This window comes from Taudactylus pleione, unplaced genomic scaffold, assembly GCF_031769625.1.
Source record: "Taudactylus pleione unplaced genomic scaffold, aTauple2 ptg000248l, whole genome shotgun sequence".
Classification (NCBI taxonomy): domain Eukaryota; kingdom Metazoa; phylum Chordata; class Amphibia; order Anura; family Myobatrachidae; genus Taudactylus; species Taudactylus pleione.
Window position 1 is genome coordinate 3,135,834 of NW_028284650.1, and position 23,090 is coordinate 3,158,923.

General features: G+C 45.3%; 1 protein-coding gene across 1 annotated transcript; it reads left to right on the forward strand.

Annotated features, from left to right (window-relative positions):
• Nucleotides 1-280: 280 nt before the first annotated feature.
• DNMT1 (DNA methyltransferase 1) lies at nucleotides 281-17,379 on the forward strand. Its single transcript, XM_088479866.1, has 34 exons — nucleotides 281-757; nucleotides 1,094-1,136; nucleotides 2,285-2,392; nucleotides 2,868-3,066; nucleotides 3,303-3,375; nucleotides 3,887-3,977; nucleotides 4,838-4,884; nucleotides 5,007-5,055; nucleotides 5,160-5,243; nucleotides 5,442-5,551; nucleotides 5,655-5,773; nucleotides 5,847-5,939; nucleotides 6,022-6,173; nucleotides 6,979-7,166; nucleotides 7,254-7,431; nucleotides 7,520-7,617; nucleotides 7,699-7,849; nucleotides 7,930-8,045; nucleotides 8,265-8,466; nucleotides 8,730-8,860; nucleotides 9,472-9,645; nucleotides 10,381-10,605; nucleotides 10,698-10,890; nucleotides 11,421-11,511; nucleotides 11,596-11,721; nucleotides 11,867-12,149; nucleotides 12,265-12,406; nucleotides 13,331-13,497; nucleotides 15,334-15,511; nucleotides 15,677-15,872; nucleotides 15,958-16,121; nucleotides 16,466-16,582; nucleotides 16,661-16,751; nucleotides 17,099-17,379. The coding sequence occupies exons 1-34, from the start codon at nucleotides 708-710 to the stop codon at nucleotides 17,131-17,133; spliced, it is 4,464 nt and encodes a 1,487-aa protein (XP_088335992.1). The 5' UTR covers nucleotides 281-707; the 3' UTR covers nucleotides 17,134-17,379.
• The last annotated feature ends 5,711 nt before the right edge of the window (nucleotides 17,380-23,090 follow it).

Genomic DNA, 23,090 nt, shown 5'->3' on the forward strand with positions numbered 1-23,090 from the left:
CTTCTTACAATCATATTATATAAAGTACTTGATAAATGATAGCTAGAAGCTGATTGGTTGCTATGAGAAACTTCTCCACTCTACAGAAAGCATCCTTGTCGCAGTGGCAGTGAAAACACTGAACTCCGGCACTGGGAGGGCGGTGCTATCCTGTGATGTCACGTGGGGCGGGTCCTAGCGCTGGAACAAGCACTGCGCATGTGCAGCTTTCCGCCACATCGACCTTTAAACCTGACGTCACGCTCGTGTGAGGCCGGAGAGCAGCGGGCGGTGGCGCGGGAAGGGGAGGGCGCTCACTCGCCGATGTGTCACCCACAAAGAGCACGCCTACTCGCCATGTAACTCTCCCAGGAGGAGGGCGGATCTGCGCCTCCACACGTCAGCCTGTGTCACTAGGAAAGCGCGGGAGATTGCGGCGGGGCGGGGTCACGTGATCCCGGGGCCATTTGAAAAACTGAGGCGGTCGCGTGCTGACGGGTGTATATCCGCTCCTTTGTGTTCCGGGTGTTGTTGTTGTCATCTGCAAGCTGTCTGCTCTGTCCTGTCGGTGACCGGCACTGAGTCCGTCCAGGGTCTCCTTCCGGCAGCCCCCTCCCCGTCTCAGCGCCGGTGCCAGTGTTGGCGGGAAAATTTTCCATTTCCCGCGCTCTCCTCTCTGCCACTGTCAGCGCCGCCCGCCGGGTGCTCTCTCTGTGTGACCCGCAGCCATGCCGGCCCAGGCCGCCTCTCCTGCACTGCCCGCTGACGTCAGGAAGCGGTAAGTGTCCGGTGTGACGTCACTTGCCCACAGACCCCACGGTCTACTCCAGGTGTGGAGAAACTACAAGTTCCAGCATCATGTCTCACATAGACCCTTCCTTATCTAAACGAATAGTCCATGCTTTGACAGATAATTCTTTGGTGCATGCTGGGACTTCTGGTTCTCCAGCTGTGCTTGTGGCAATAACGTGATGGGCAGTGTCCTGGCTTTCCTAGCTAGACACAATGACTCCGTTTCCTATACTATGCAATATAAGTTTGGTGCAGGCCTGCCACTGTAATATTACCGGTTTGTGTCTATGAACTTATCACTATCTGTTTTTTGCCTTCCTAGGCTGAAAGCTCTGGATAAAGAACAGGATGGTCTGACTGACAAGGTATGTTATCCTGCATAGTGTCTGAGGTCTAACCCAGCTACTTGATTCTACAATAGGACATACATGGATGGGGGTGGGTGTTTATTGGCTCTACAGTATGTCCATATACCTGAACTATGTGATCTGCTTTGTCTTGTTTGTTGTGATCACAAAACATGTTCTGAAACTTTCTGCCTATGGAGATGCAATGTCTGAGTGCTAGCTGTGTGACCCTGGATGCAGTCTGCTCTGGGGGTTGGTCTAGAATGAGGTGCCGCAAAGGGCCTTTTGATGTCACAACCATGTGACCCGGGGCAAAGTTCAAAACTGGCCAAGTATGTTGCTTCGCTCACCACAGGTTTGTTCCCCCTCTATACCCACGTGGATAATAACGTAGCTGTCTGGCCCTGCTGCAGCGATCACATGGTTGTGACCTAAGGTTCTTAAATTTGGATCTAGCAACATCCCTGGTGTTTTTTTTTTTTTTTTTTAATGTACTGTAGTCCAGTGATTCCCAAACTGGGTACTGTGACACCCTGGGGTGCCTCAGGGTACTTGCAGGGGTGCCTTGGGTTGGTTGTCCAGTACCAAATAAAATTATTTAGTCAGTGTGATGGGCAAAACCAGTGCTAATGGCTGCCAATCAAAAAATGTAGACAAAATGTGTAGCCCTGTCCACCACCTAACTGAACCTAAGGGTGAATATAAGCACAATTTGCTGGATTTCTCAAGGAACTTTTGGCCCAGGAGTACTGTGGGGGAAAAAAATGCTGATACTGTAGTGTACAGTGATTCAAAAAAGTTTGCGAACCACTGCTGTAGTCACTTCTAAATCCCTGAAGTGCAGAGTTCCCAATACCTTCTTTTTATGACTTTTAAAGTGTTCAGAGCCTCTTGTATAGTGTGAAATGTGTCCTGACTGCTTGTCTGCATGGTACTCTGTCCTCGAGGTACAAATGGCACAGGCTCAAAGGTTAAGGGATACTTCACTTTCTTTGTGATGCCCATTTTTCAACTTTTCTTGAGCCTGTGATGGTGGATGGGAAAGCAGGATGTTGGGTTTTATAAGTGTCCTTCAGTGCTGGACTTTACACTCCACCAGCACTAGAATTACAGGTGTTCATTGACTTAAGTTTAGTCACTTATTTGTATAACTGTTACTCTAATAGGAATGCATTGAGCAGAAGCTTAATCTGGTGCTGGACTACCTGGAAGCAGATGCTAAAGACAAACTGACTGACCTGGAGGCCAAGCTGAACAAAGATGAGCTGTCTGAAGTATGTGCACTTCTGAAAAACCTAATGTTATCTCCATGTTCATGTAGGTCTTGGTGGCACAGGCACCCTGGCATTGTTTTCTATCTTGAGCCCTATTCTCATGGTAACTTGTCAGACTTTTTATACCAACTGTACGCTTGCCACTTCTGCTCAGTTCCAAAAGGTAGATGTAGACATGGATTCACTATGCAAATCAGGGAAAGGTTATGCTATCTAGCATGTGGCTTATGGGTATATGTACTAAGCCTTGTAGAGGGAATGTACCAGCCAATCAGCTTTTATAACATTTTAAACAGTCTATGAAATGACAGGAGTTGACTGGCTGGTACTTTATCTCAAAGGCTTAGTACATCTACCCCTTTGTTCAGCATTGTATACTATGCCAGGCTCACCAATGATGGCACACAAGCAATGTATGCTCATGACACTTACTTTTCACTCCTACTCATATTGGGTAATTGTTTTCTTTTCCCAGGAAGGCTACCTGACAAAAGTGAAAGCATTCCTGCGGAAAGAACTTGGCATTGAAAATGGGTCTCTGAATGGGGAGCCTAATGGATGCTCCCCAAATGGCACCTGTGGCAGCGATGAGGATGTAGAGATGGAAGAAGCTACAACACCTGGGCTGAAAGGCCGCAAGGGCAGGAAGAGCAAGACAAACGGAGAGAATAAAAGTAAAATGCCAGAATTTGTTCTCTGGTGTCCTATAGCTTTTAGTGCCTGCGCTGAAATCTTCTAAACTGGTTCACCTATTTGTTCCTTCATTCTCTCTAATTGGCAGCCTTATACTTCATTACAAATTTCTTATTGGGGTGTTCATTAACCTGATTACACTAGTAATCTAATTGACCTGTCACTGGAACAGTCCTGGTTGACTTATCAGTAACACTGCTTTCTCTTCATTGTGCAGAATCTTCTACCCGTGCACGTCCTGCAAGAGGTGCAAGCAAACAGCCCACCATCCTGTCCATGTTCTCTAAAGGGTAAGTGTACACTAATAGTCTGCTTCCTGCTATGGAGGTCACTTCATGGTCTGATCCTGACTTTCACATCACACCCTGAACACTCCTAATGTGGACTGTTGGCTTGAATAGTATAATTAATGCAGTAGCCAGAACTCTAGTACCTTCTGGAATACTAGGGAGTAAAGACTTGTCCTTGCTTTTCAGACTAAGTGACTGTTGGTATGTACTTAAATACATGTAAAAGTCCTTCAGGTGGCAAGAAGTCAGTCTTCGGGTTAAGTATGGAGCCCTCATTCATTTTGTTTGACACTTGAAGGACTTGCATCCAGCATTTAAATATAGGAGAGTTTATAATTGAAGGCAAACACTAAACCTAGTTGGTAATGGAAGCAAAGTAGATTACTCCTAACCTGGAGAAAAGATGGTTACATTTCTTAATTTAAAGAGCTTTCATTCATGAGGGCACTGGGGCATAGACATCGGTAATTTTCTTCTGGCCATCATGTTAGACTGTGAAATCTTTCTACAGGCCCAGCAAGCGTAAATCTAATGATGTGAATGGTGACGTGAAACCGGAGATTGAAGTGCCCCAAGAAGAAGAGCAAGAAACAGAAGATAAGGTGTGTGTGTGTGTGCAGACTACACCCAGGTGCCAGCTTTATGCCAAGCTGCATATTTCTTACACACTAATCATTTCTTGCTTCTATACTATGGGAAAGTGGGAACTTGATCCTTTAGACCTTGGAGTTATTTATCTTGCGCTGGGATTAGGGAAACTAAACAATTGCACAATTTTGATTCCACTTTATTGTGCCAGCTAGGAAAGCTGTAATGCCAGTGCTTTAGTATTCTAATGCTGCCCATGCACTAGCACAGTAGTTCTCAAACTCTGTCCTCAGGACCCCACACAGGTCATGTTTTGCAGGTGCACAGGTGTATTCATTACTCACTGACATTTTAAAAGATCCACAGGTGGAGCTAATTTCACTGATTCCGTGAGGAGACCTGGAAAACATGCACTGTTTGGGGTCCTGAGGACTGAGTTTGAGAACCTGTGCACTAGCAGACCATAAAAACAGCACGATTACAACATTGTAATCGTGCTGTTCTATGTCTGATGAGCTGAGCAGTCGTTTAGTGCAGGCTCATCAATCTGGCAAAATGCTGAACCTGATATTGTCAGGTTGACCAGCATGTTTGCCCGATCGATGTTGAAAGCGACCAGCGGGCGTGTGCATCGCTGGTCGTTTACGACTTTAAAGTGCCCGATTTGCAGACTATTTGCAAGTGCTTGCACGATAACGTCGTCATCGTGCAAATTGGCTGTCAATCGACTAGTGGATGGGCAGCTTAACTTGTTTGCAGTGGAGACTGCCAACCATTAGTCCTTCAAATAGTGAGCCCTTGAAGTATTAAACTGAGCTATCTTATGGGGTGCTTTAATGATCTTGTCTTGAGACTATATTCCTTTTTTCTTCAGGAGCAAGTAGAGAAGAAGCTTAAAGTTGATACTGACGATCAAGAAGGGTAAGGGTGACTTGGTACAACTGGGCTTTAATCTTCAACCCTCTATTGCTGTAACTAGATTACCTTTCTGAAACTATCTTCCCATTGTCTCGCTGTGACTCAGCTTCTATATTCATTTGCAGACCTATCAAAGAGGAAACTCCAAAAGTGCAATCTGTGCAGACACCTAAGGTAGAACTGTTAAAACGGGCTTTTTTTTTTTCTCAAACACAATGCTGTCAGTGTAAAGACTTATTTTATTCACTCCCCCCTCCCCACCTTTCTTCCTGCTTTAGACCCCTCCACCAAAATGCATGGACTGCAGGCAGTATCTGGATGACCCTGATCTTAAGTACTTTCAAGGTGATCCAGCTGATGCAGTAAGTGAACACTGACAACTTGCCAATTTCATCTTAAACCACTTATGTGTAGTCTCGTAGCCTGCTATAGCTGCCATGTAATGTGGTGTAACTCTTTAGAGGAAAGTGTTTGCAATTTATAAAATTCACTATCCTGAAGTTGTATTGTGATGGTCTCTGACCTGCCAGTGACATGTGTGTTTAATATCCTTTCCTAAGTTGGATGAGCCAGAAATGTTGACTGATGAACGCCTTTCTCTATTTGATGCCAATGAAGATGGCTTTGAAAGCTACGATGACCTCCCTCAGCACAAAGTTACATGTTTCAGGTTGGTCCCATCTTGACCTCATAACAGTTGACTTTGAGATTATCATAAGCTACAAAAGAACTTCATTAGTCCCATATTTATGTAACTTTTCTCTTCTCTCTAGTATTTATGACAAAAGAGGTCATCTATGTCCCTTTGATGCCGGTTTGATCGAGAAGAATGTTGAGCTGTATTTCAGTGGTGTAGTGAAGCCGATATATGATGACAATCCTTCTCTAGATGGTGAGGCAGTCTAGACCTTTCTGTGTGATCTGCATCTCTGAGGAATGTCTTTAATCTACTCCTTGTCTGACAGGTGGAGTAAGAGCGAAGAAGCTGGGTCCAATTAACGCATGGTGGATAACTGGCTTTGATGGAGGGGAAAAAGCTCTGATTGGCTTCACAACTGGTAAGGAAAAACACTCAAAGGAACTTGTATGGATATGCTCAGCAGTTGCATCCTGAACGGTCATGTATCGCTATTTCTGCAGCTTTTGCGGACTATGTTCTGATGGATCCCAGTGAGGAGTACGGTCAGATCTTTGCTCTGATGCAGGAGAAGATTTATATGAGCAAAATCGTGGTGGAGTTCCTCCAAAACAATCCAGATGTGTCCTATGAGGATCTGCTCAACAAGATTGAAGTAAGTGGAGACTAAGTAGTAACCTTGTGTAGCCTTAGTTCCTTGCCATGTTTCATCTGGGAGCAGCTCACTTGACTGGAACTTCATGTGGTACTTGGGCATTGGGTATACCTCCTATATGGGTAAAGAGTGATCTTGGGATTTTATGACTATAATGCTTGTAACTACCACTACAATATCGCACATGGAGAATCAGTATGCATTTGTGCCAACAGAAGTGGTCCTGGCTAGCTTGGTCCTATTGCCCAGTATGTCCGCATCTAAGCACAGAAATGGTAAAACTCCTTATCCATACTGCCTGCACCTGACTTGGCTAATACTTGCCTTGGCAACATCCAGATCAGTGAAGGCTTAAATGCCCCAAATTAATAATTCCACCTACCTGTTTCCTGGCCTGAGGCTTTTGTAACTTTATCCCTCACAGCTGTGTATCTGCCAATCCCTGGCTGGGCTCCATCTGATGTGTGGTGAGGGGGAAACCTGGTCATAGTTTTGCTTCACCTGCACCCACCCCATCTCCACTCCCACTAGGAGCTTAAGTCCAGGAGCCAGTCCATGAAATACTAAAACATTGAACTGGTGGTAATTCTTTAAAGCTATGGGCACGATTACTCCATTTAAATATGTTTACCTGTCCTTAACCAGTAGATGCATTTAACTCTGTCCAGAGGACAGACCTTGAGTTGCTGTACTGGCTGTATACGGTGTAATCAATTAATCACATAGATGAGAAAGGGACTTGCTTGGAAAAGGTTCTCATGCTGTTACCTATGACCGCAAGGTAATGTTACACCTCTGTACTTAGACAACAGTCCCTCCAGCTGGTCTGAACTTCAACCGCTTCACGGAAGACTCCCTGCTGAGACATGCTCAGTTTGTGGTGGAACAGGTAGAGAGCTACGATGATGCTGCTGATAGTGATGAACAGCCTGTCATTATAACACCATGCATGAGAGACCTGATAAAGCTGGCTGGTGTCACACTGGGGAAGAGGTGGGTAACTAATTAGCAATCAGAATATGAGACTCTTATGCTTCATATTCATTTGTTTTAACAAGACTTTAAAAATTCTCTGTTCAGGCGGGCAGCGCGGAGACATGCGATCAGGCATCCCACAAAGATTGTGAAGGACAAAGGGCCCACAAAAGCTACCACAACCAGGCTGGTGTACCAGATCTTTGACACCTTCTTCTCAGAACAGATTGAGAATGATGATGAGAAGGAGAACTCTAAGCGCAGACGCTGTGGTGTTTGTGAGGTATGTGCTGGCTCACTTAGTCAGTGGCTCTTGTAGAACAAGGAGCAAACACCTGTTAATGCAATTACCTCACCCAATCTCTCCACAGGTTTGTCAGCAGCCAGACTGCGGCAAGTGCAAAGCCTGCCAGGACATGGTGAAGTTCGGTGGCAATGGCCGTAGTAAGCAGGCCTGTCTGCAAAGGAGGTAATGTGATGCCATGCTAATGAGTGTGCTACTTGGGGCTAGTACAGAATTCTGCATTCACCTGACAATTGGTCTTATCAGGTGTCCAAATCTGGCAGTCAAAGAAGCCGATGAAGATGAGGAAGTGGATGACAATATCCCCGAAATGCCATCTCCCAAGAAGATCCTACAGGGCCGTAAGAAGAAACAGGAAAAAAAGAACAGGATCTCCTGGCGTGGTGACCCAGTTAAGGTAACCCTTTTTGGAGGAGATAGACATGAAGAAGTCACCTTGCTAACCTAGACTAATGGTGGATATTTCTTCATTTCAAGGTTGAAGGGAAGAAGGAATACTACCTTAAAGTTTCCATTGACTCTGAAATCCTTGAAGTTGGGGATTGTGTATCTGTGAGCCCTGATAATCCCACCGAGCCTCTGTATTTGGCCAGGTTTGTGGAGATTCTGAAACTTTAATGCATTTAAATGATTACATTTAAAGCATACTTAATGGAGTGGGGCCAATTGTTTATGTACTTTCTGTCTGCAGCTATGATACAAAACTGTCAAATGCTTTTATGTGCTCTTTTGTCAAATCCCAATGTAATTGCCAGTCAGATCTGTGCAGTTTAAGTTTTTAAAACGTAATATATGGTTTATCACAATTGCAGGATCACCTCCATGTGGGAGGATATCAATGGCCCGATGTTCCATGCTCACTGGTTCTGCCTGGGCACAGATACGGCCCTGGGGGCCACATCAGATCCCCTGGAACTCTTCCTTGTGGACGAGTGTGAGGACATGCAGCTGTCCTATATTCATGGCAAGGTCAATGTGGCTTACAAAGCACCGTCTGACAACTGGTTTATGGAAGTGAGTAATCTGCTACCAGATCTTAGAATAGCCTCCTGTTTAGTAGAAATCTGCTCACAAATGGTTGTGGGAGAAGGCAGCCAAGGCACTCATGTCATAACATGTCAGTGGAGACTGGTTTAGTAGTTATGGCGAGAACAGGCTGTATAGTATAATCTTCTATATTATACCCTTTAAAACCTAATGTGTAATTAGTGTAATTCCACTTTGTTGAAGTTTATTTTAATCTTGCCTCTCATGGCTCAAATGTCTAATTATTTTAGGGTGGGGTGGACAGTGATGATGTGATAGAAGATGATGGCAAGTCCTACTTCTACCAGCTGTGGTATGATCCAGAGTATGCTCGCTTTGAGTCTCCACCAAATCCACAACCAACAGAGGACAATAAGCACAAGTGAGTCTGGCTCGAACTAGCTCTAACCAGTTAAGTCAATGAAGAGGACCAAAAATAACTTGTTTTGATTAGTTTCCCTATAGTGGTGGTTCCTATCTCCTGTCATCGGAACCCGAACAGTGCATATTTTCTATGCTAGCTGGAGCACAGGTGTAGTCATCACTGACTCAAACTTTAAAATATCAACAGGTGGAGCTAATTTCACTTGTGAATTTGTTTGGAAAGCTGGATACGTCCAGTATCACGGCACAGGGGATACCGGCGCTGAGAATACTGGCACTGCAATCCAGACTGTAGCGTGGTTGGGGGGACGGTTAGGTTTTGGTTGTGGGAGGTTTGGTTCAGGCACCAAGGGGAGGGTTGGATACCGATCGACTGGTATCCTAACCCTGTCAGAATTCTGACTGCCGGCATCCCATACCTATCCCCCCTGGAAAGCCATGCAATGTTGGAGTTGCCTGGCAACTGGAGTTGGGGAAACCTGTCCTATAGGCTTGTGTTGTATCGGGTACATAGGGAATAGGAGGGTTTCTCAATCTCTTCTCTTGGAAACCTGAACGTATTTTATCCTGAAGTAATTGTTGCACCAAATCCATGTGTTTTCTCCTCAGGTTCTGTACCAGCTGTGTCAGGCTAGCTGAAATAAGGCAGAGGGAAATGCCCAGGGTGTCTGATATTGCAGAAGATCTTGATGATAAAGTCTACTACAACATTGCCACAAAGAACGGTGTGCAATACAAGACTGGTGATGGTGTATTACTCCTGCCTGATGCCTTTACTTTTAGGTATGTGACCCATCAGGAAGAATGCTCTAATATTTACAGTTTAGTGCTACAAGCTCATTGAAGGCCAGTGAAGTGTTTTTTATTGGAGGTCATAATGTGTCAGGCTTTAACACCACGCACTACCATAAAAGCTGGTTTTGACATGTTCCCATACATGGCATTTTTATAAAGGCTGAAGAACTTCTATCTCTAGTCGGAGCTTCCATACTGCTTACTGAGCAAGCAAATCTTAGTGGTCTGCCATAGACATGTAGAACAGTACGTGAAGTTAGTCTTGACCTGTGACAAATTGTAGTGGTGTACACCAGGGGTAGCAAACTTTTTTTTTTTTTTTCCTGCCAAGGGCCATTTTGATATAGATATATCTAGCGAATATAATATTTGCAGGCCATGCTCCCTCCATGTGATGTCACAAGGCGGGGCCACAATCGCCCAGTGATTACAGCAATGCCCGGAGCATCCTGAGAATGCTCTGGGGAGCTGTAAGGGCAGCGGTGTGACTGAAGCATCCAAAGGACACTGCTGCAAAGATTTTGGCTGCAGGGGGCCATTCTAGGTAACCTACCCAGATGAGGCTAACAGGCAAAAGCTCTGAGGGCCAGACCAAACTACTCCCTGGGTTTTATACGGCCCCCAGGCCTGAGGTTCTCTATCCCTGCTGTACACTATCCTCCTAACTGACAATAGTGCATGTCCAGAATTTGCTGAAGTACAATATTCCTCTTTTGGTTGTAGTGTAAAACTGAGCAGTCCTGCTAAGCGATCACACAAGAAGGATGATGTGGATGAAGATCTCTATCCAGAATACTACCGCAAGTCCTCTGACTACATTAAGGGTAGCAACTTGGATGCCCCAGAGCCATACCGGCTAGGTCGCATCAAGGAGATCTACTGTAACAAAAGAAGCAACAAGAAACCAAATGAGGCGGACATCAAGCTGCGGATATACAAGTTCTACAGGTAATGCTAGTGATGGGCCTGACTTTACTAACCTAGTGTGTGGAAGATTAAGAGCCCATCCATGATGTGCTTCTGCTATGATTTTCTCGCAGGCCTGAAAACACCCACAAGGGCATGCAAGCCAGTTACCATTCAGACATTAACGCAGTGTACTGGAGTGATGAAGAGGTGACCGTGGACTTCAAAGATGTCCAGGGTCTCTGCAAAATAGAGTATGAGGAAGACCTGACTGAGTCTATACAGGAGTACTCAGCTGGAGGATCAAACAGATTCTATTTCTTGGAGGTAACTAAGCCTTTGTAGGTACACAGGGCCTGGTTCAGAGATGTAAGCTAATGCGCTATAGCTGGTAGCCAGTACACTGGCTGTGTGAAAATGTGTCGCAGCTGCTGAGATTTGTATTGAGACTCCCACGAGTACGCAGTTTCCAAAGATGTAGCATCAGTCACAGGTTATCGGACTTTTGAGTAACCTCACGGTTGTGCAGAATGGCTGCGGGAACTGAGATGCCGGAGCCATTTTTACCGCGTACGGGATCGCAAGCTCAGATATACCCTGAAAATGTCAACACCTGCATTTGAGTTGTCGCAAACCCATAGTCCGTCTATCACTGAGAATCCTCGCTGCGAGCAGCACTGAAAATGAAACTGCACGTGTGCAGATCACGAATTACTCAACTGCATAAACATCTGCATTGCATCCATCTCTGAATCAGGCGCACAGTCATACACTTGGGTTCATCTAATCCTACTGGATATGGGTAGGTATGTCCTGCTGGTCTTCAGATTCATAAATTACTGCTGCTCCCTCTCTAGGCCTATAATGCCAAGACTAAGTCCTTTGAGGATCCTCCTAACCATGCTCGCACTTCCACGAACAAAGGGAAGGGAAAGGGCAAGGGGAAAGGTATGTGTATATATATTTTTACTGTAAAGTTTTTGGTCATGATAACATTGTTATGGTGTAATTCCCCTACTCATCTCCCTGTAGGGAAAGGAAAATCCTCTGTACAGTCTGAAAGTGAGAAGAAACTTGCAGAGGATAGAGTGCCTAAGCTTAGTACTCTGGATGTGTTCTCTGGCTGTGGCGGGTTGTCTGAGGGGTTCCACCAAGCAGGTAAAAGCCTAACTGCGCTCATGTTGGTGTCTGTTAATATAGCTTTGTCATTCTTGTGCCATATTAATAAACGTGCCTATAGAAGATCTTCCACACAATCATAAGATGGAACCTTATTGTGGCAGTAAATCAACATTTTCTACAGGTATATCTGAGACCAAATGGGCTATAGAGATGTGGGACCCAGCTGCCCAGGCCTTCCGATTAAACAATCCTGGCACAACAGTGTTCACGGAAGACTGTAATGTTCTGTTGAAGCTTGTCATGTCAGGGGAGAAGACTAACTCTCTGGGCCAGAGGCTACCCCAGAAAGGAGATGTAGAGATGCTGTGTGGAGGCCCACCCTGCCAAGGCTTTAGCGGGATGAACCGATTCAATTCCAGAACCTACTCCAAATTTAAGAACTCACTGGTGGTCTCTTATCTCAGGTAAGTAGCCAGAATGTCTCGGTAAACCCATGACCTTTTGAAATGCCTAAAATCTACTGAACGGGAGAATGTTTGATGTTTTGTTAACAATCTGCCAATGTCTCCCATCCTGCAGCTACTGTGACTACTACCGTCCTAAATACTTCCTACTGGAAAATGTCAGGAACTTTGTGTCCTTCAAAAGTTCTATGGTGCTTAAACTAACCCTTCGCTGTCTTGTCAGGATGGGATATCAGTGTACGTTTGGAGTACTTCAGGTAAGATGTGCTACCAGTGTGTCTAGTAACCAATTTCAAATCCAGTCTACTCTTTATACGTAGCTATAGATGGTGTGACCAGCAACTGGAAGGTAATGGTGTCCAATAACCAAAGATACTTTCCCTCATCTCAAAGCTCCAGAGTGAGCCAATCTGGTTGCTACAGTCTAAACCTTCTCTACTTGTAGGCCAGTGTCTAATCATATTTACATCTATTTTACAATGCTCTAGTGTAGTGGCATCAAACTGCTGAGTATAGTGACAACAGATCTTAAGTAAGGATGTAGGGACCAGCCAAACATGCAGGAAATAGTCGCTGCAATCTGGAAGCTTGTGTTGCTGAATCTACGAGGCCTGATCCTTTTTTTTTTTTTTTTTTTTTTATGATGTTCAACTGTAGCTTTCCCCACCCCTCACAGATTTGTCACTAAACGCACCCCCCAAAGTGCCTAGTAGATGGCTGCCACGTACTTCAGCCCCTGGTGGTGACTTCTAATACTTGCCTTCTTCCCAGCATCTGCAGACTTAAGTTGTTCAGCCTCTAAAATCTGTCCTATTGCTGTAGTGGGGACCACTGGCCCCCCAACTCACCACTACATGTCTGCAAAAGGTCAGACCTCAGCTGTCAAATAGGTAAGACCACTTAAACTGTTCCCAATGTTGTGGCACTTGTTTCCTCTTGGGCAGCACAGAGATGTTGACTTGATAGACTTGAAACTTGCTTTAGTGTACTGAATACAGTTTACTTTTTGCTTCTGAAACATCTGTTAACTGCAGTTTTTCCATAACATTTGGCAAAGTTGTTTTTCCTTCTCTGTTGCTTTTTATAATGAGGTTTTTTCCTTTACTTTGTGCAATCGTGAAATATTTGGGATGGGTTAAAAGCAGAACAGTCTACTAAACCTTGTGTATGTAACCTTGCAGGCTGGCCAGTATGGTGTAGCACAGACACGCAGGAGAGCTATTGTACTAGCAGCTGCCCCAGGAGAGAAGCTTCCCATGTTCCCAGAGCCGATGCATGTGTTCGCTCCCCGTGCCTGCCAGTTGAACGTTGTGGTAGATGACAAAAAATACATGAGCAACATCACCAGGTTTGTATTTATTCCCTCTTAAAACTTTTACAATAAAGTTTGGACTCGAACTGTGCAAAACGTACTGTAGGCTTTAACATAGAAAGAGACCAGATGCACCATACAACCATTAATAATTATACATATGTGATTTGTGGCATAAATTGGCCATAGTTATGAGGTTACTGTAACATTGAGTAAGTCCCTAACACTATGGGGATTTGTTTGGGGTGTGGGGTACCCCCAAATAGCAGTGAAGTGTTGAGTATGTGAAAGTGGCTGCTTAGTGTTGAGTGTTAGAAAAATGAGGGTGAAAATGTAAACCGACATGGGCCCGTTCAGTTAGGGAGCGAAAAGTCCGTGCTGGACTCTTCGCTCCACGTCGGAGATTTTCTGGGGATAAAGTATCGGGCGCGTACCTGGCGGATTTGGACCTACAAAAAAAAGGCAATTTTCGGGAAATGTGCCTGGGTCCCCCTAAAGATGCCCAGACATGGGATTACTATGGGTACCCCTGTTTTTGCCTGCAGAAGAAAGCCTTGTTTTAAAATAGCTGTGGCAGGGTTTTTTTTTTTTCTCCGACATTGAAGTGATGCAGAAGAGCACTTAAGGGTTTTTTGTTCCAGTGGTCCCATCAAATTTGGGATACATGAAAATGGGTACTGACATATTAAGTCACTAAAGGAATTTTTTTTAAATTCTGCAAAAATGCACCTGCCGCTAATAGCCTATTCTAGATAACACCTACCGCATACTTGCAGAATATCCCTGAACCTATTTTCCCATTTTTAAACTTTCCCTTTTTTTTTTTTTTTTTTTTTGTGGGTATCCCTATTTACTTTATTTTTAAAGCCTGCACCCCTAAACACCAATTCTGCACTTTTAACATGGTAGTTATCTCTTTTAAAAAAAAAAGTAAAGATTGCTTACCTCTGAATGCCATGTGGATACAGTATTGTCCAGAGTACACCAAACCTCTTTACACAGGTGCACCCTGCCACTGCCTGCAGTCAGGTGATACTTGAGTGATCTCTCTTGGCACATGCTCAAATACCCATACAGAACTACATGTCCTGCTCAAATGTGTTTTCTGTTCTGGTTCTACTTCAGGCCAGTGGGAAACTATGCCTCGTCAGTGAACTGAATTCAAAAGGGCAGACTAGATGGGCCATGTGGCTCTTATCTGCCGTCAAATTCTGTTTCTAACTTCTATTGCCCTGAAGTATTTACAAGCTGAGGTCCCCTGATGGAAGGAGGGTGTAATCTGCAGGGGGCTGACCAGTGGAATGGATGCTACTTGCTTTGCTCTTAAACCTTTCCTAGCGGCAGTTCCTGCAGAGCTGGAAGCACTAAGGATCATTTACCTAGCAGTTGACTGGCAGGTATTGCATTTTTCCAAGTACATTACTTAATTTCTGAACTTCCAGTAATTGGAAGCTGACCCTTGAATCCGGGTAACTGCAAACACATCCAACAGATCTAATTTTGGTAAATACAGCCAGTCTCAATGACTGTCATAATAGGAGACTAAAGAGTTCATCAATGTAAGCCTGTCACTGTAATTACCTTTTTTTTTTTTTTTTTTAAATCACAAATTCAACACAATTCTATGTCAATGCCACATTTGAACCACTTAAACGGAACAAAAGAAATGAGTCAAATATTAGATGCTAAAGTCTGTACTTCCTGTCCTTTTTTTACAGGCTGTGCTTGAAACATTCGTTAGAAGTTGGTTGCTACCTTATCTCTCTAAGCTATGATACTTTTTCCCCTGAAGCCTATTAAATCTTCATACACTGGACTGTCAAATGGCTCGTACTGAATTAATACCCTGATATTGTCCCCTCCCTATAACAGGACAAACTCCAGCCTCTTCCGAACAATCACTGTGCGGGATACAATGTCAGACCTGCCAGAGATCCGTAACGGCGCCTCTTCCCTTGAAATATCCTACAATGGTGAACCTCAGTCCTGGTTCCAGCGGCAGATCCGGGGATCGCAGTACCAACCAATCCTCCGAGATCACATATGTAAGGTGGGTCTGAATAAGTGTAATGCTGAGATGTCACTTGCCTTTATTTCATATATTAAAAGAGGCAAATGTGCAGGCTTGGTTTCAATTGGACAAAGTTGGAAATGTTACTTTGACTCTGATATTTGGCCAGAAGGACAGCTGCTCATTCAGCATATAACTTTACAGGACATGAGCGCCTTAGTAGCTGCCAGAATGAGACACATACCTCTCGCCCCTGGCTCAGACTGGAGAGATCTACCCAACATCGAGGTTCGGTTATCTGATGGCACAACTACGCGGAAACTTCGTTACTCACACAGCGACAAGAAAAACGGACGCAACAGTACTAGAGCGCTAACAGGAGTCTGTTCCTGTGCTGAAGGTAGTATCACCTAGGCGTTGAGTGAGTTATTGCTAGCATTGTACAATCTGCCAGTCAACTTCTTGTAAATGTGATCTCTCTTCAGGCAAGTCGTGTGACTCCGCAGACCGACAATTCAACACTCTCATTCCCTGGTGTCTGCCACACACAGGAAATAGACACAATCACTGGGCTGGCTTGTACGGGAGACTAGAGTGGGATGGTTTTTTCAGCACCACAGTTACTAACCCTGAGCCTATGGGTAAACAAGTGAGTGAATGTAATAACACAACTTGATTCCGTTACAGTTGGGCACTGAAATGTTTCTCTAGGGACACTTGCTAGAAAAATCATCTGTACCTAGTTATCTGACAACTCTCCAAGCACTTGGTCCACATGGTTTTAGCCATTTCATGTTAAGAGCCTCAAGTATTGCCCATTGTGGTTAAATGGAATGAAATTTAATGCTTCATTTGCTCCATTTTATGCTCAATTTTATAAGAAGGCCTTTATGTTTCAAATCTATTTACTGTAAAGCCCTGTTGGAGGATCAGTATTGCACTAATCTGTAACCTATAGGCAAACTCAGTTTACTAATGCTGGTGTTCTCTCAGGGCCGCGTTCTTCACCCAGAGCAGCACCGTGTGGTTAGTGTACGGGAATGTGCTCGGTCTCAGGGTTTCCCTGACACCTACAGACTATTCGGTAATGTCTTGGATAAACACAGACAGGTAAGGGTCTCTGGTGCAGAGAATAGGAGCTGAAGCTGTATATAAACAGGCTGAACTCTAACCTATAATATCTTTTAGGTTGGCAATGCAGTACCCCCACCGCTATCAAAAGCGATTGGCTTGGAGATCAAGGCCTGTGTTGTGGCAAAGCTCAAAGAAAAAGAAACAGGTTTGTAACTTCAAAAATATATTTATTTTATGCATGGCCACAATAGGTGTGCAGTTAGGATGCCATAGCAGTTTGCATGGCTAGATTCTGTGAGGTCTCCTAAATTATATAACTAGGATCATTCAATTGATCTGTACATGGTAGCATATGTATGACTGCTCGTGCTCCATTGCCTCCCTCTTTGCTGAAGGAGAAAAGTGGTTCTTACACTTGGTACAACTTCCCAACCTTTCAAGACTACAGATATCTTAACTTCCTGGAGCGCTGACTAGAAACCCTTCTATAATACTGCATTGTTTTTCCTGGATATCCTAGTGAAATGCTGACTTGCCATTTTCTTTCTGCAGAACTTGTTAAACAAGAAAAGATGGAAGAGAATTAACTTTGGCCCGGAATGCTACCTCCTAACGTTCTAGTTCCATCCTTTTTTTTATTTTTTACATCTGTGCACTGCAAACATTAACTTTGTTCGGCAACTGTCGACTCAACTGTTTTTATTTTATTCTTGATCTGATGATAAATGTATTTTGATAGAATGGTTTTTAAAGAATCATCAAATTTTATTCGCTGTAATGGATTTTATCCACTTTGTATTTGTGGAATTGTAGGTCTTTTTTTATATGTTGTAATATTTCAAATAAAAAACAAAATGTAAATTTTTGCAGCTTCATTTTACACGGGACACTTGGATCTTGCTGGGTTTGCATGGTAACAGATGAGAGACTGCACTGTGGCTTGTAACCTATTTAGGGGATTTGAGTTACTCAAGGCAGGACACAGTGCAGCCAAACACCAAATTGGGAAAAGTGTGGTTTTTTTTTTTTTTTTCCCCCCCAAAACATTAATTTTGCAGCAGTTTCTAAAAGATTGAGAGCTTCAGAACATGTAGCAGCACTCCTTAACTCGGCGAAAGGTTATGTACAGTGTGACTTCACTTCCTTAGTGATGCAGTGCCTTCACCCAAGTCTTCGCTTGTGAGTGTATGTGGATTGGGCATTCTTGGGTGACCACCTTGAATCCAGAGTGCACACGTCACTTCTGTAAATGCCACCTTAACACATATAGAAGGGCAGGTAAAGGTTGGGTAGTATTGAAATCAATTTGTTCCAATTTATGCATTTCCACCAATGTCCATAGGGCAAATACTGAGATGAAGAACCATAACAATGTACAATAATTCCACTGTGTACTATTGAGATTTTCTCCCATCCAGGCAATCCACTTTCTACTTCAGGGTCCACAGGGTTGACCTTGGGGTATAGCTGGAACTGGATCCATGGGCACCACGCATTTAAAGCTTTTGCTGCTCCCAGGATGCACTTGATTCCATCCTCTATACCCCGAGCCACAGGCACCTCAGTTTTAATTGGTGCCCGGCCAGAGTCGGGTCACCCTGACGCAGTGGGTTTATTTTTTTAAAGAAGATTTTTATTTTTACTCTACAGAGCGGCAGCATCAGACTGTTCATCTGGACGTCCACGCTGCCGCTGCAACGCCAATACTGATCTGGGGATTGCAGCGGGACCCCGGAGTCAGTACTAGCGTGGCTCCGGGATCTCCCACTGACTGCTGCCAGATGCACGGGGCCAGGTAAGACAAAGCGCTGCACAAGTGGGTAAAACTGCAGTCTTTAGCCGCCGGTCTCAGGGGACAGACCGGTGGCGGGCTCCCTTCACTGGCATACCCCGTCTGACCGCTGGACCACCAGGGTATAATTGCTGGTGGGGAGCCAGCGTCCCTGGGGTTAATTGCTAGCCAGGGGAGGCAGCCTTCCCTGGTTGAGCAGCTCCTCAGCTCAGCGCGCGCCTTCTCTCATGCATGCTGGCGTCGCTGGGCTGTTCCTGATTCGGCCACTCCTCCTCAGCTCTCCAGCGGCCATCTTCTAACAGTGGTAGACGCAGATCTCCCAGGCGGTGCGTGGACCGGTCCCCCTGCGTACCTCTCCCCTGCAAAAGGAGTGTTCGCAGCGCTATAGCCCTCCCAGACACTGAATCTGGGAGGTTGATTGTAACGAAAGGTGCAGTGAGTATAACTTCCTGCATGGTATGTGACTTTTTGCTAGTGCTGTTCCGCAGTGGTTGATGGGGTCTATTTGTCTCAGGACGGTCTGTGCCAGCTGGTAGCTGGTCCCTCTAAACCCTTGGTGACGCAGGATCCTCCTTGGGCAACTGTCCTGGAGGGCTGATGCGGATTCTAAAAAGGGCCTGGAGGCTTTGCCTTTTAATGGAGAGTTGCTATTTGGTCCAGATTTGGACAAAATAGTGGATACTTTCGCTAAATCAAAGTCTGCTTTCCTTCCTTTGGCTTCAGCGCCGGCTAAGGTGAGCAGCTCAGCCTTTTGGGTTCAGGGAAAGGCCAAGGGTCAGTCCTTCCCGAGGCAGTTGGCAACTAAGACAGCCTTGAAGCCCAAGAAGCAGGCCTGGAGTGCCAGGCGCCCTTCTTCCAAACAGAAAGATAAACATTCTGCCTGATGGGACGGACCTCCCTCTGGGGGACCCCAGAGAGCAGTTTGCCCAGTGCTGGCACAATACCACCACAGATGCCTGGGTTCAAGAAGTGGTCTCCCAGGGGTACGCCCTGTATTTTTGGCACAGACTGCCCCACTAGTTTTTCTGCACGAGTCCTTCTCAGGACAAAACCAAGGCTTTGCAGATTCAGGAGGCAATAGAGCCCTTGCTGAAAGCAGGGGTCACTGTTTCCGTTCCTCAATCAATGAGGGATGGGGTACTACTCTACTCTGGTGCAGAAACCCAATGGTTCTCATCGCCCTAGCCTCAATTTGAAGTCTCTGAACAAATTCCTCAGAGTTCCCAAATTCAGAATGGAAATGTTACGTTCCATCACTCTGGCGATGGAACCTGGGGATTACATGGTGTCCCTAGATCCTGTTTCCTCCAATATCCCTGCTACCTCGGGTCCTGCAGAAATTCAAGCAGGACGGCGGCACACTAGTGCTGGTGGTTCTGGCGTGGCCCAGATGTCCTTGGTACTCCGATCTGAGGAGCCTCTCCCATCGACGCTCCGTACCTTCTTCCTCAGAGTCAGGACCTATTGTCTCAAGGGCCCTGCCTTTACCCAGATCTGGGTCCGGCTGTCTTACGACGTGGCTCTTGAGAGAGCCGTCTTAAGGTCTCTGGTTCGGTTATTAGTACCATGCTCAGGGCATGCAAGCCTTCTTCCACGCACATTTACCACAGGGTGTGGCACACTTACTTTCAATGGTGTGAGTCCAGAAACTATGATCCCCAGGTGTTCCGAGTTTCTAGGATCTTGGAATTTCTTCAATCAGGTTTGGATCTAGGCTTACGCCTTGCCTCTCTGAAGGTTCATGTGTCCGTGTGGTTCCAATGACTGATTGCTACACTGCCAGATATTCACACCTTTTTTCCAAGGTGTTCGCCGAATCCAGCCTCTCTTCGTGCCTCCTTGGGACTTGGCAATGGTTCTTCGGGTCCTGCAGGGTCCTCCTCTTGAGTTCGGTGGAACTCAAGTGGGTAACGTTTTTCTCCTGGCAATTGCTTCTGCCAGGAGGGTGTCAGAGTTGGGGGCACTTTCCTGTCCACAACCCCAACCCCCCCCCCCCCCTTTTCTGATTTTTTATTTTTTTTTCTAGGACAGCTGTGCTCTGCACTCGTCCTGAGTTTTTATCTAAAGTGGTTTCGAAGTTCCACATAAATCAGGAACTCGTTGTGCCAGCTTTTCAGTCTCCTGATCTTTCAGCTGGTGAGGCTTCCTTGGATGTAAGCCGTGCGCTTAGAATCTGTGGACCGGACTGCTTCTGTTAGGAAGTCTGATTCATTGTTTGTCCTCTTTGGTTTTCACAGGAGGGTTTGGCCTGCCAACAAACAAACATTAGCCCGTTGGCTTTGTTCCGTTATTTGTGAGGCTTATGCGCAGGAGGGTTTACCTGTGCCAGCCTTGGTTAAGGCTTATTCCACTCGTTCTGTGGGTCCCTCTTGGGCTGCTAGACGTGGTACCTCTGCTGTTCAGCTATGTAAGGCGGCCACCTGGTCTTCCATTCAGATGTTTTTGAGGTTCTATGCGTTTGACACCTTTTGCCTCTCAGGATGCATCCTTTGGGCACCGGGTTCTCCTCCATTCTGTACAGGAGCGTCCCTTCCCTTAGCTGAACTGCTTTTGGACATCCCCAAGGTCAACCCTGTGGACCCTGAAGTAGAAAACGAGAGATGGTAAGAACTTTTTCTGTTTCTACGAAGTCCATAGGGTCCACAGGGCACCCGCCCTGACGCACCTGGCTTCATATGGGCTGTGTGGCTGGTCACCGGTTTTCAGTCTCCCATTTCTGAGAGTATGGTTTCTTGTGTGTTCCAGTCTTCCTTCTCTGTTTAGTCTCCTCCGGCCTTGGCTGCTTACCAACTGAGGTGCCTGTGGCTCAGGGGAGGAGTTTAGAGGAGGATGGACCCAAGTGCATCCTGGGAGCAGCAAAAGCTTTAACTGCATGGTGCCCGTGGATCCAGCTGTACCCCAAGGTCAACCTTGTGGACCCTAAGGACTTTGTAGAAACAGAGATAACAAAGGTAAGTTCTTACTATCTCGTTTACTCGGTGGTAAATACAATCCTGCACTTGCTTTGTATCAGGTAATAGTGGAGATTGTTGGCATTAACAATCTAGTTATCTAAATATGCACTAGTGAACTTGTTGGGTACCATTGGCAGGCTTGCTGCAAGACCCATGCCCCTGAAATATATTCTATTTTCCCCTTGAGTTTATACAAGCCTATCAGACTAACTATGGAGGGTCTTGTTAAAATTGGTTTTAAGGATTTTGTAACAGACTTGGTACCTTTTTATCTTGTAAGGTAGCTTTGGACAATTCAGCCAGGTGCATCCAGACCTTGTGCAGCTCAATGGCAGTCTAAGGGACCCACATGCACTGATCACTGTCCCAGGGGACACACTGGGTCTGGGGCACAGGTTCTCTCATAGCAGTTAGTATGTGACAAAGTAGCTTGGTTCCCTACAGGCAGATCAGCAAAAGTACAGTCTTGGTTATCTGGGACCTGTTCAAGCAGGATCTTATTCAGTTTGTCCCATACTTGGCCACAACAAAATGGTGGGCCTGCACAGGCTCTCCTCTCTGGAGCACTCCTCACCTCACTCATTGGCTCCTGATGGACTCATCCTGACCCAGGAACCTGAGGGGTGGGAGTGAAAAGACCTGAGTCCTTATTGGTCTATGGTATTTTTGTAGTTTTGCTATGAGCAGCTATTTTTTTGTTTGTCCATGGTGCTTGGCTAGGATTCTCTTAGCTAGCAGCCCCGTGGTTACAAACATGGTAAATTTCTATGGGATGGCTGTTTTAGATTCTGAACATGGACCATTAACAATTGTTAACTTTGACCTATATGCTAAATTGTCTGAGAACCTGTCCCCTAATCTTAATATAAGCATCAAATGCTGTCCTCAGGACCCAAAACTGTACATGTGTTTCCCAGGTAGTCAAGTGAAAGTAGCACCACCAGTGGATTTTTTTAAATGTCGTTATGAATACACCTGTGCACCTGCTGGGTGACTTGTGTGGGGGTCCTGAGGGACCGTTTGAGAACCACTGGATTAGGGTATTTAGTAATGCTCTGGTTGGAGTTTTGACTGGGTTGCATTAATAAGCTAATGATAAGCCACTTGAAGACTAATTTATGGTTGGAGCACATGGCTGGACTAAAGCATTTTTATCTTTTAATTTAATCCTGGACACCCCTGCCTTATATTTTAAACTGATACCACTCCTTTTGAACACCTAGGGGCTCACGTATGGGTGCAATAAAATCAACCCAAATGGATTAAGTACGGCTGTATGTACCTCCAGACTCGCACATTTTTTGTTTGCCGCACCATAGGGTTCTGCGAGTCTGGATTGTGCTCCCAGGAGATCGCCCCAAAATGTGTCATCCTGGGACACCAGAGGTCCAGAATGAGCACCAGGTTTTTACTGTATAGGCCATGGTGAGCCCAGTGCCAATGCACTTTATTAGGAAGTTTCAGGACTGACCTCTTGTAATAGTAGAACCTCAAGGGTTTTACTTTGTGTACCCATGTACTTTGTTCCTCCGGTGGCTCCTTATGTTAAACCAAATGAGGGCTGCCACGTGGAGCACTCCCTGAAAAAGTAGACATCAAGGCAATAGTCTCTGAAAGTAAACCAAAAGGGCTGTAACCTGCAGCTTTACAGATGAAAGGCGAAAAACAAAATCCAGATCCTTGTAGAAACAAGAGGACTTGTGAAAGCCAGAAGGATCTGGGGTTAAGGCCCCCTGGTAAGAACACCAGTAGATGTACACCAAACACAATGATACATTCTAGCGGATGAGTGCTTCCA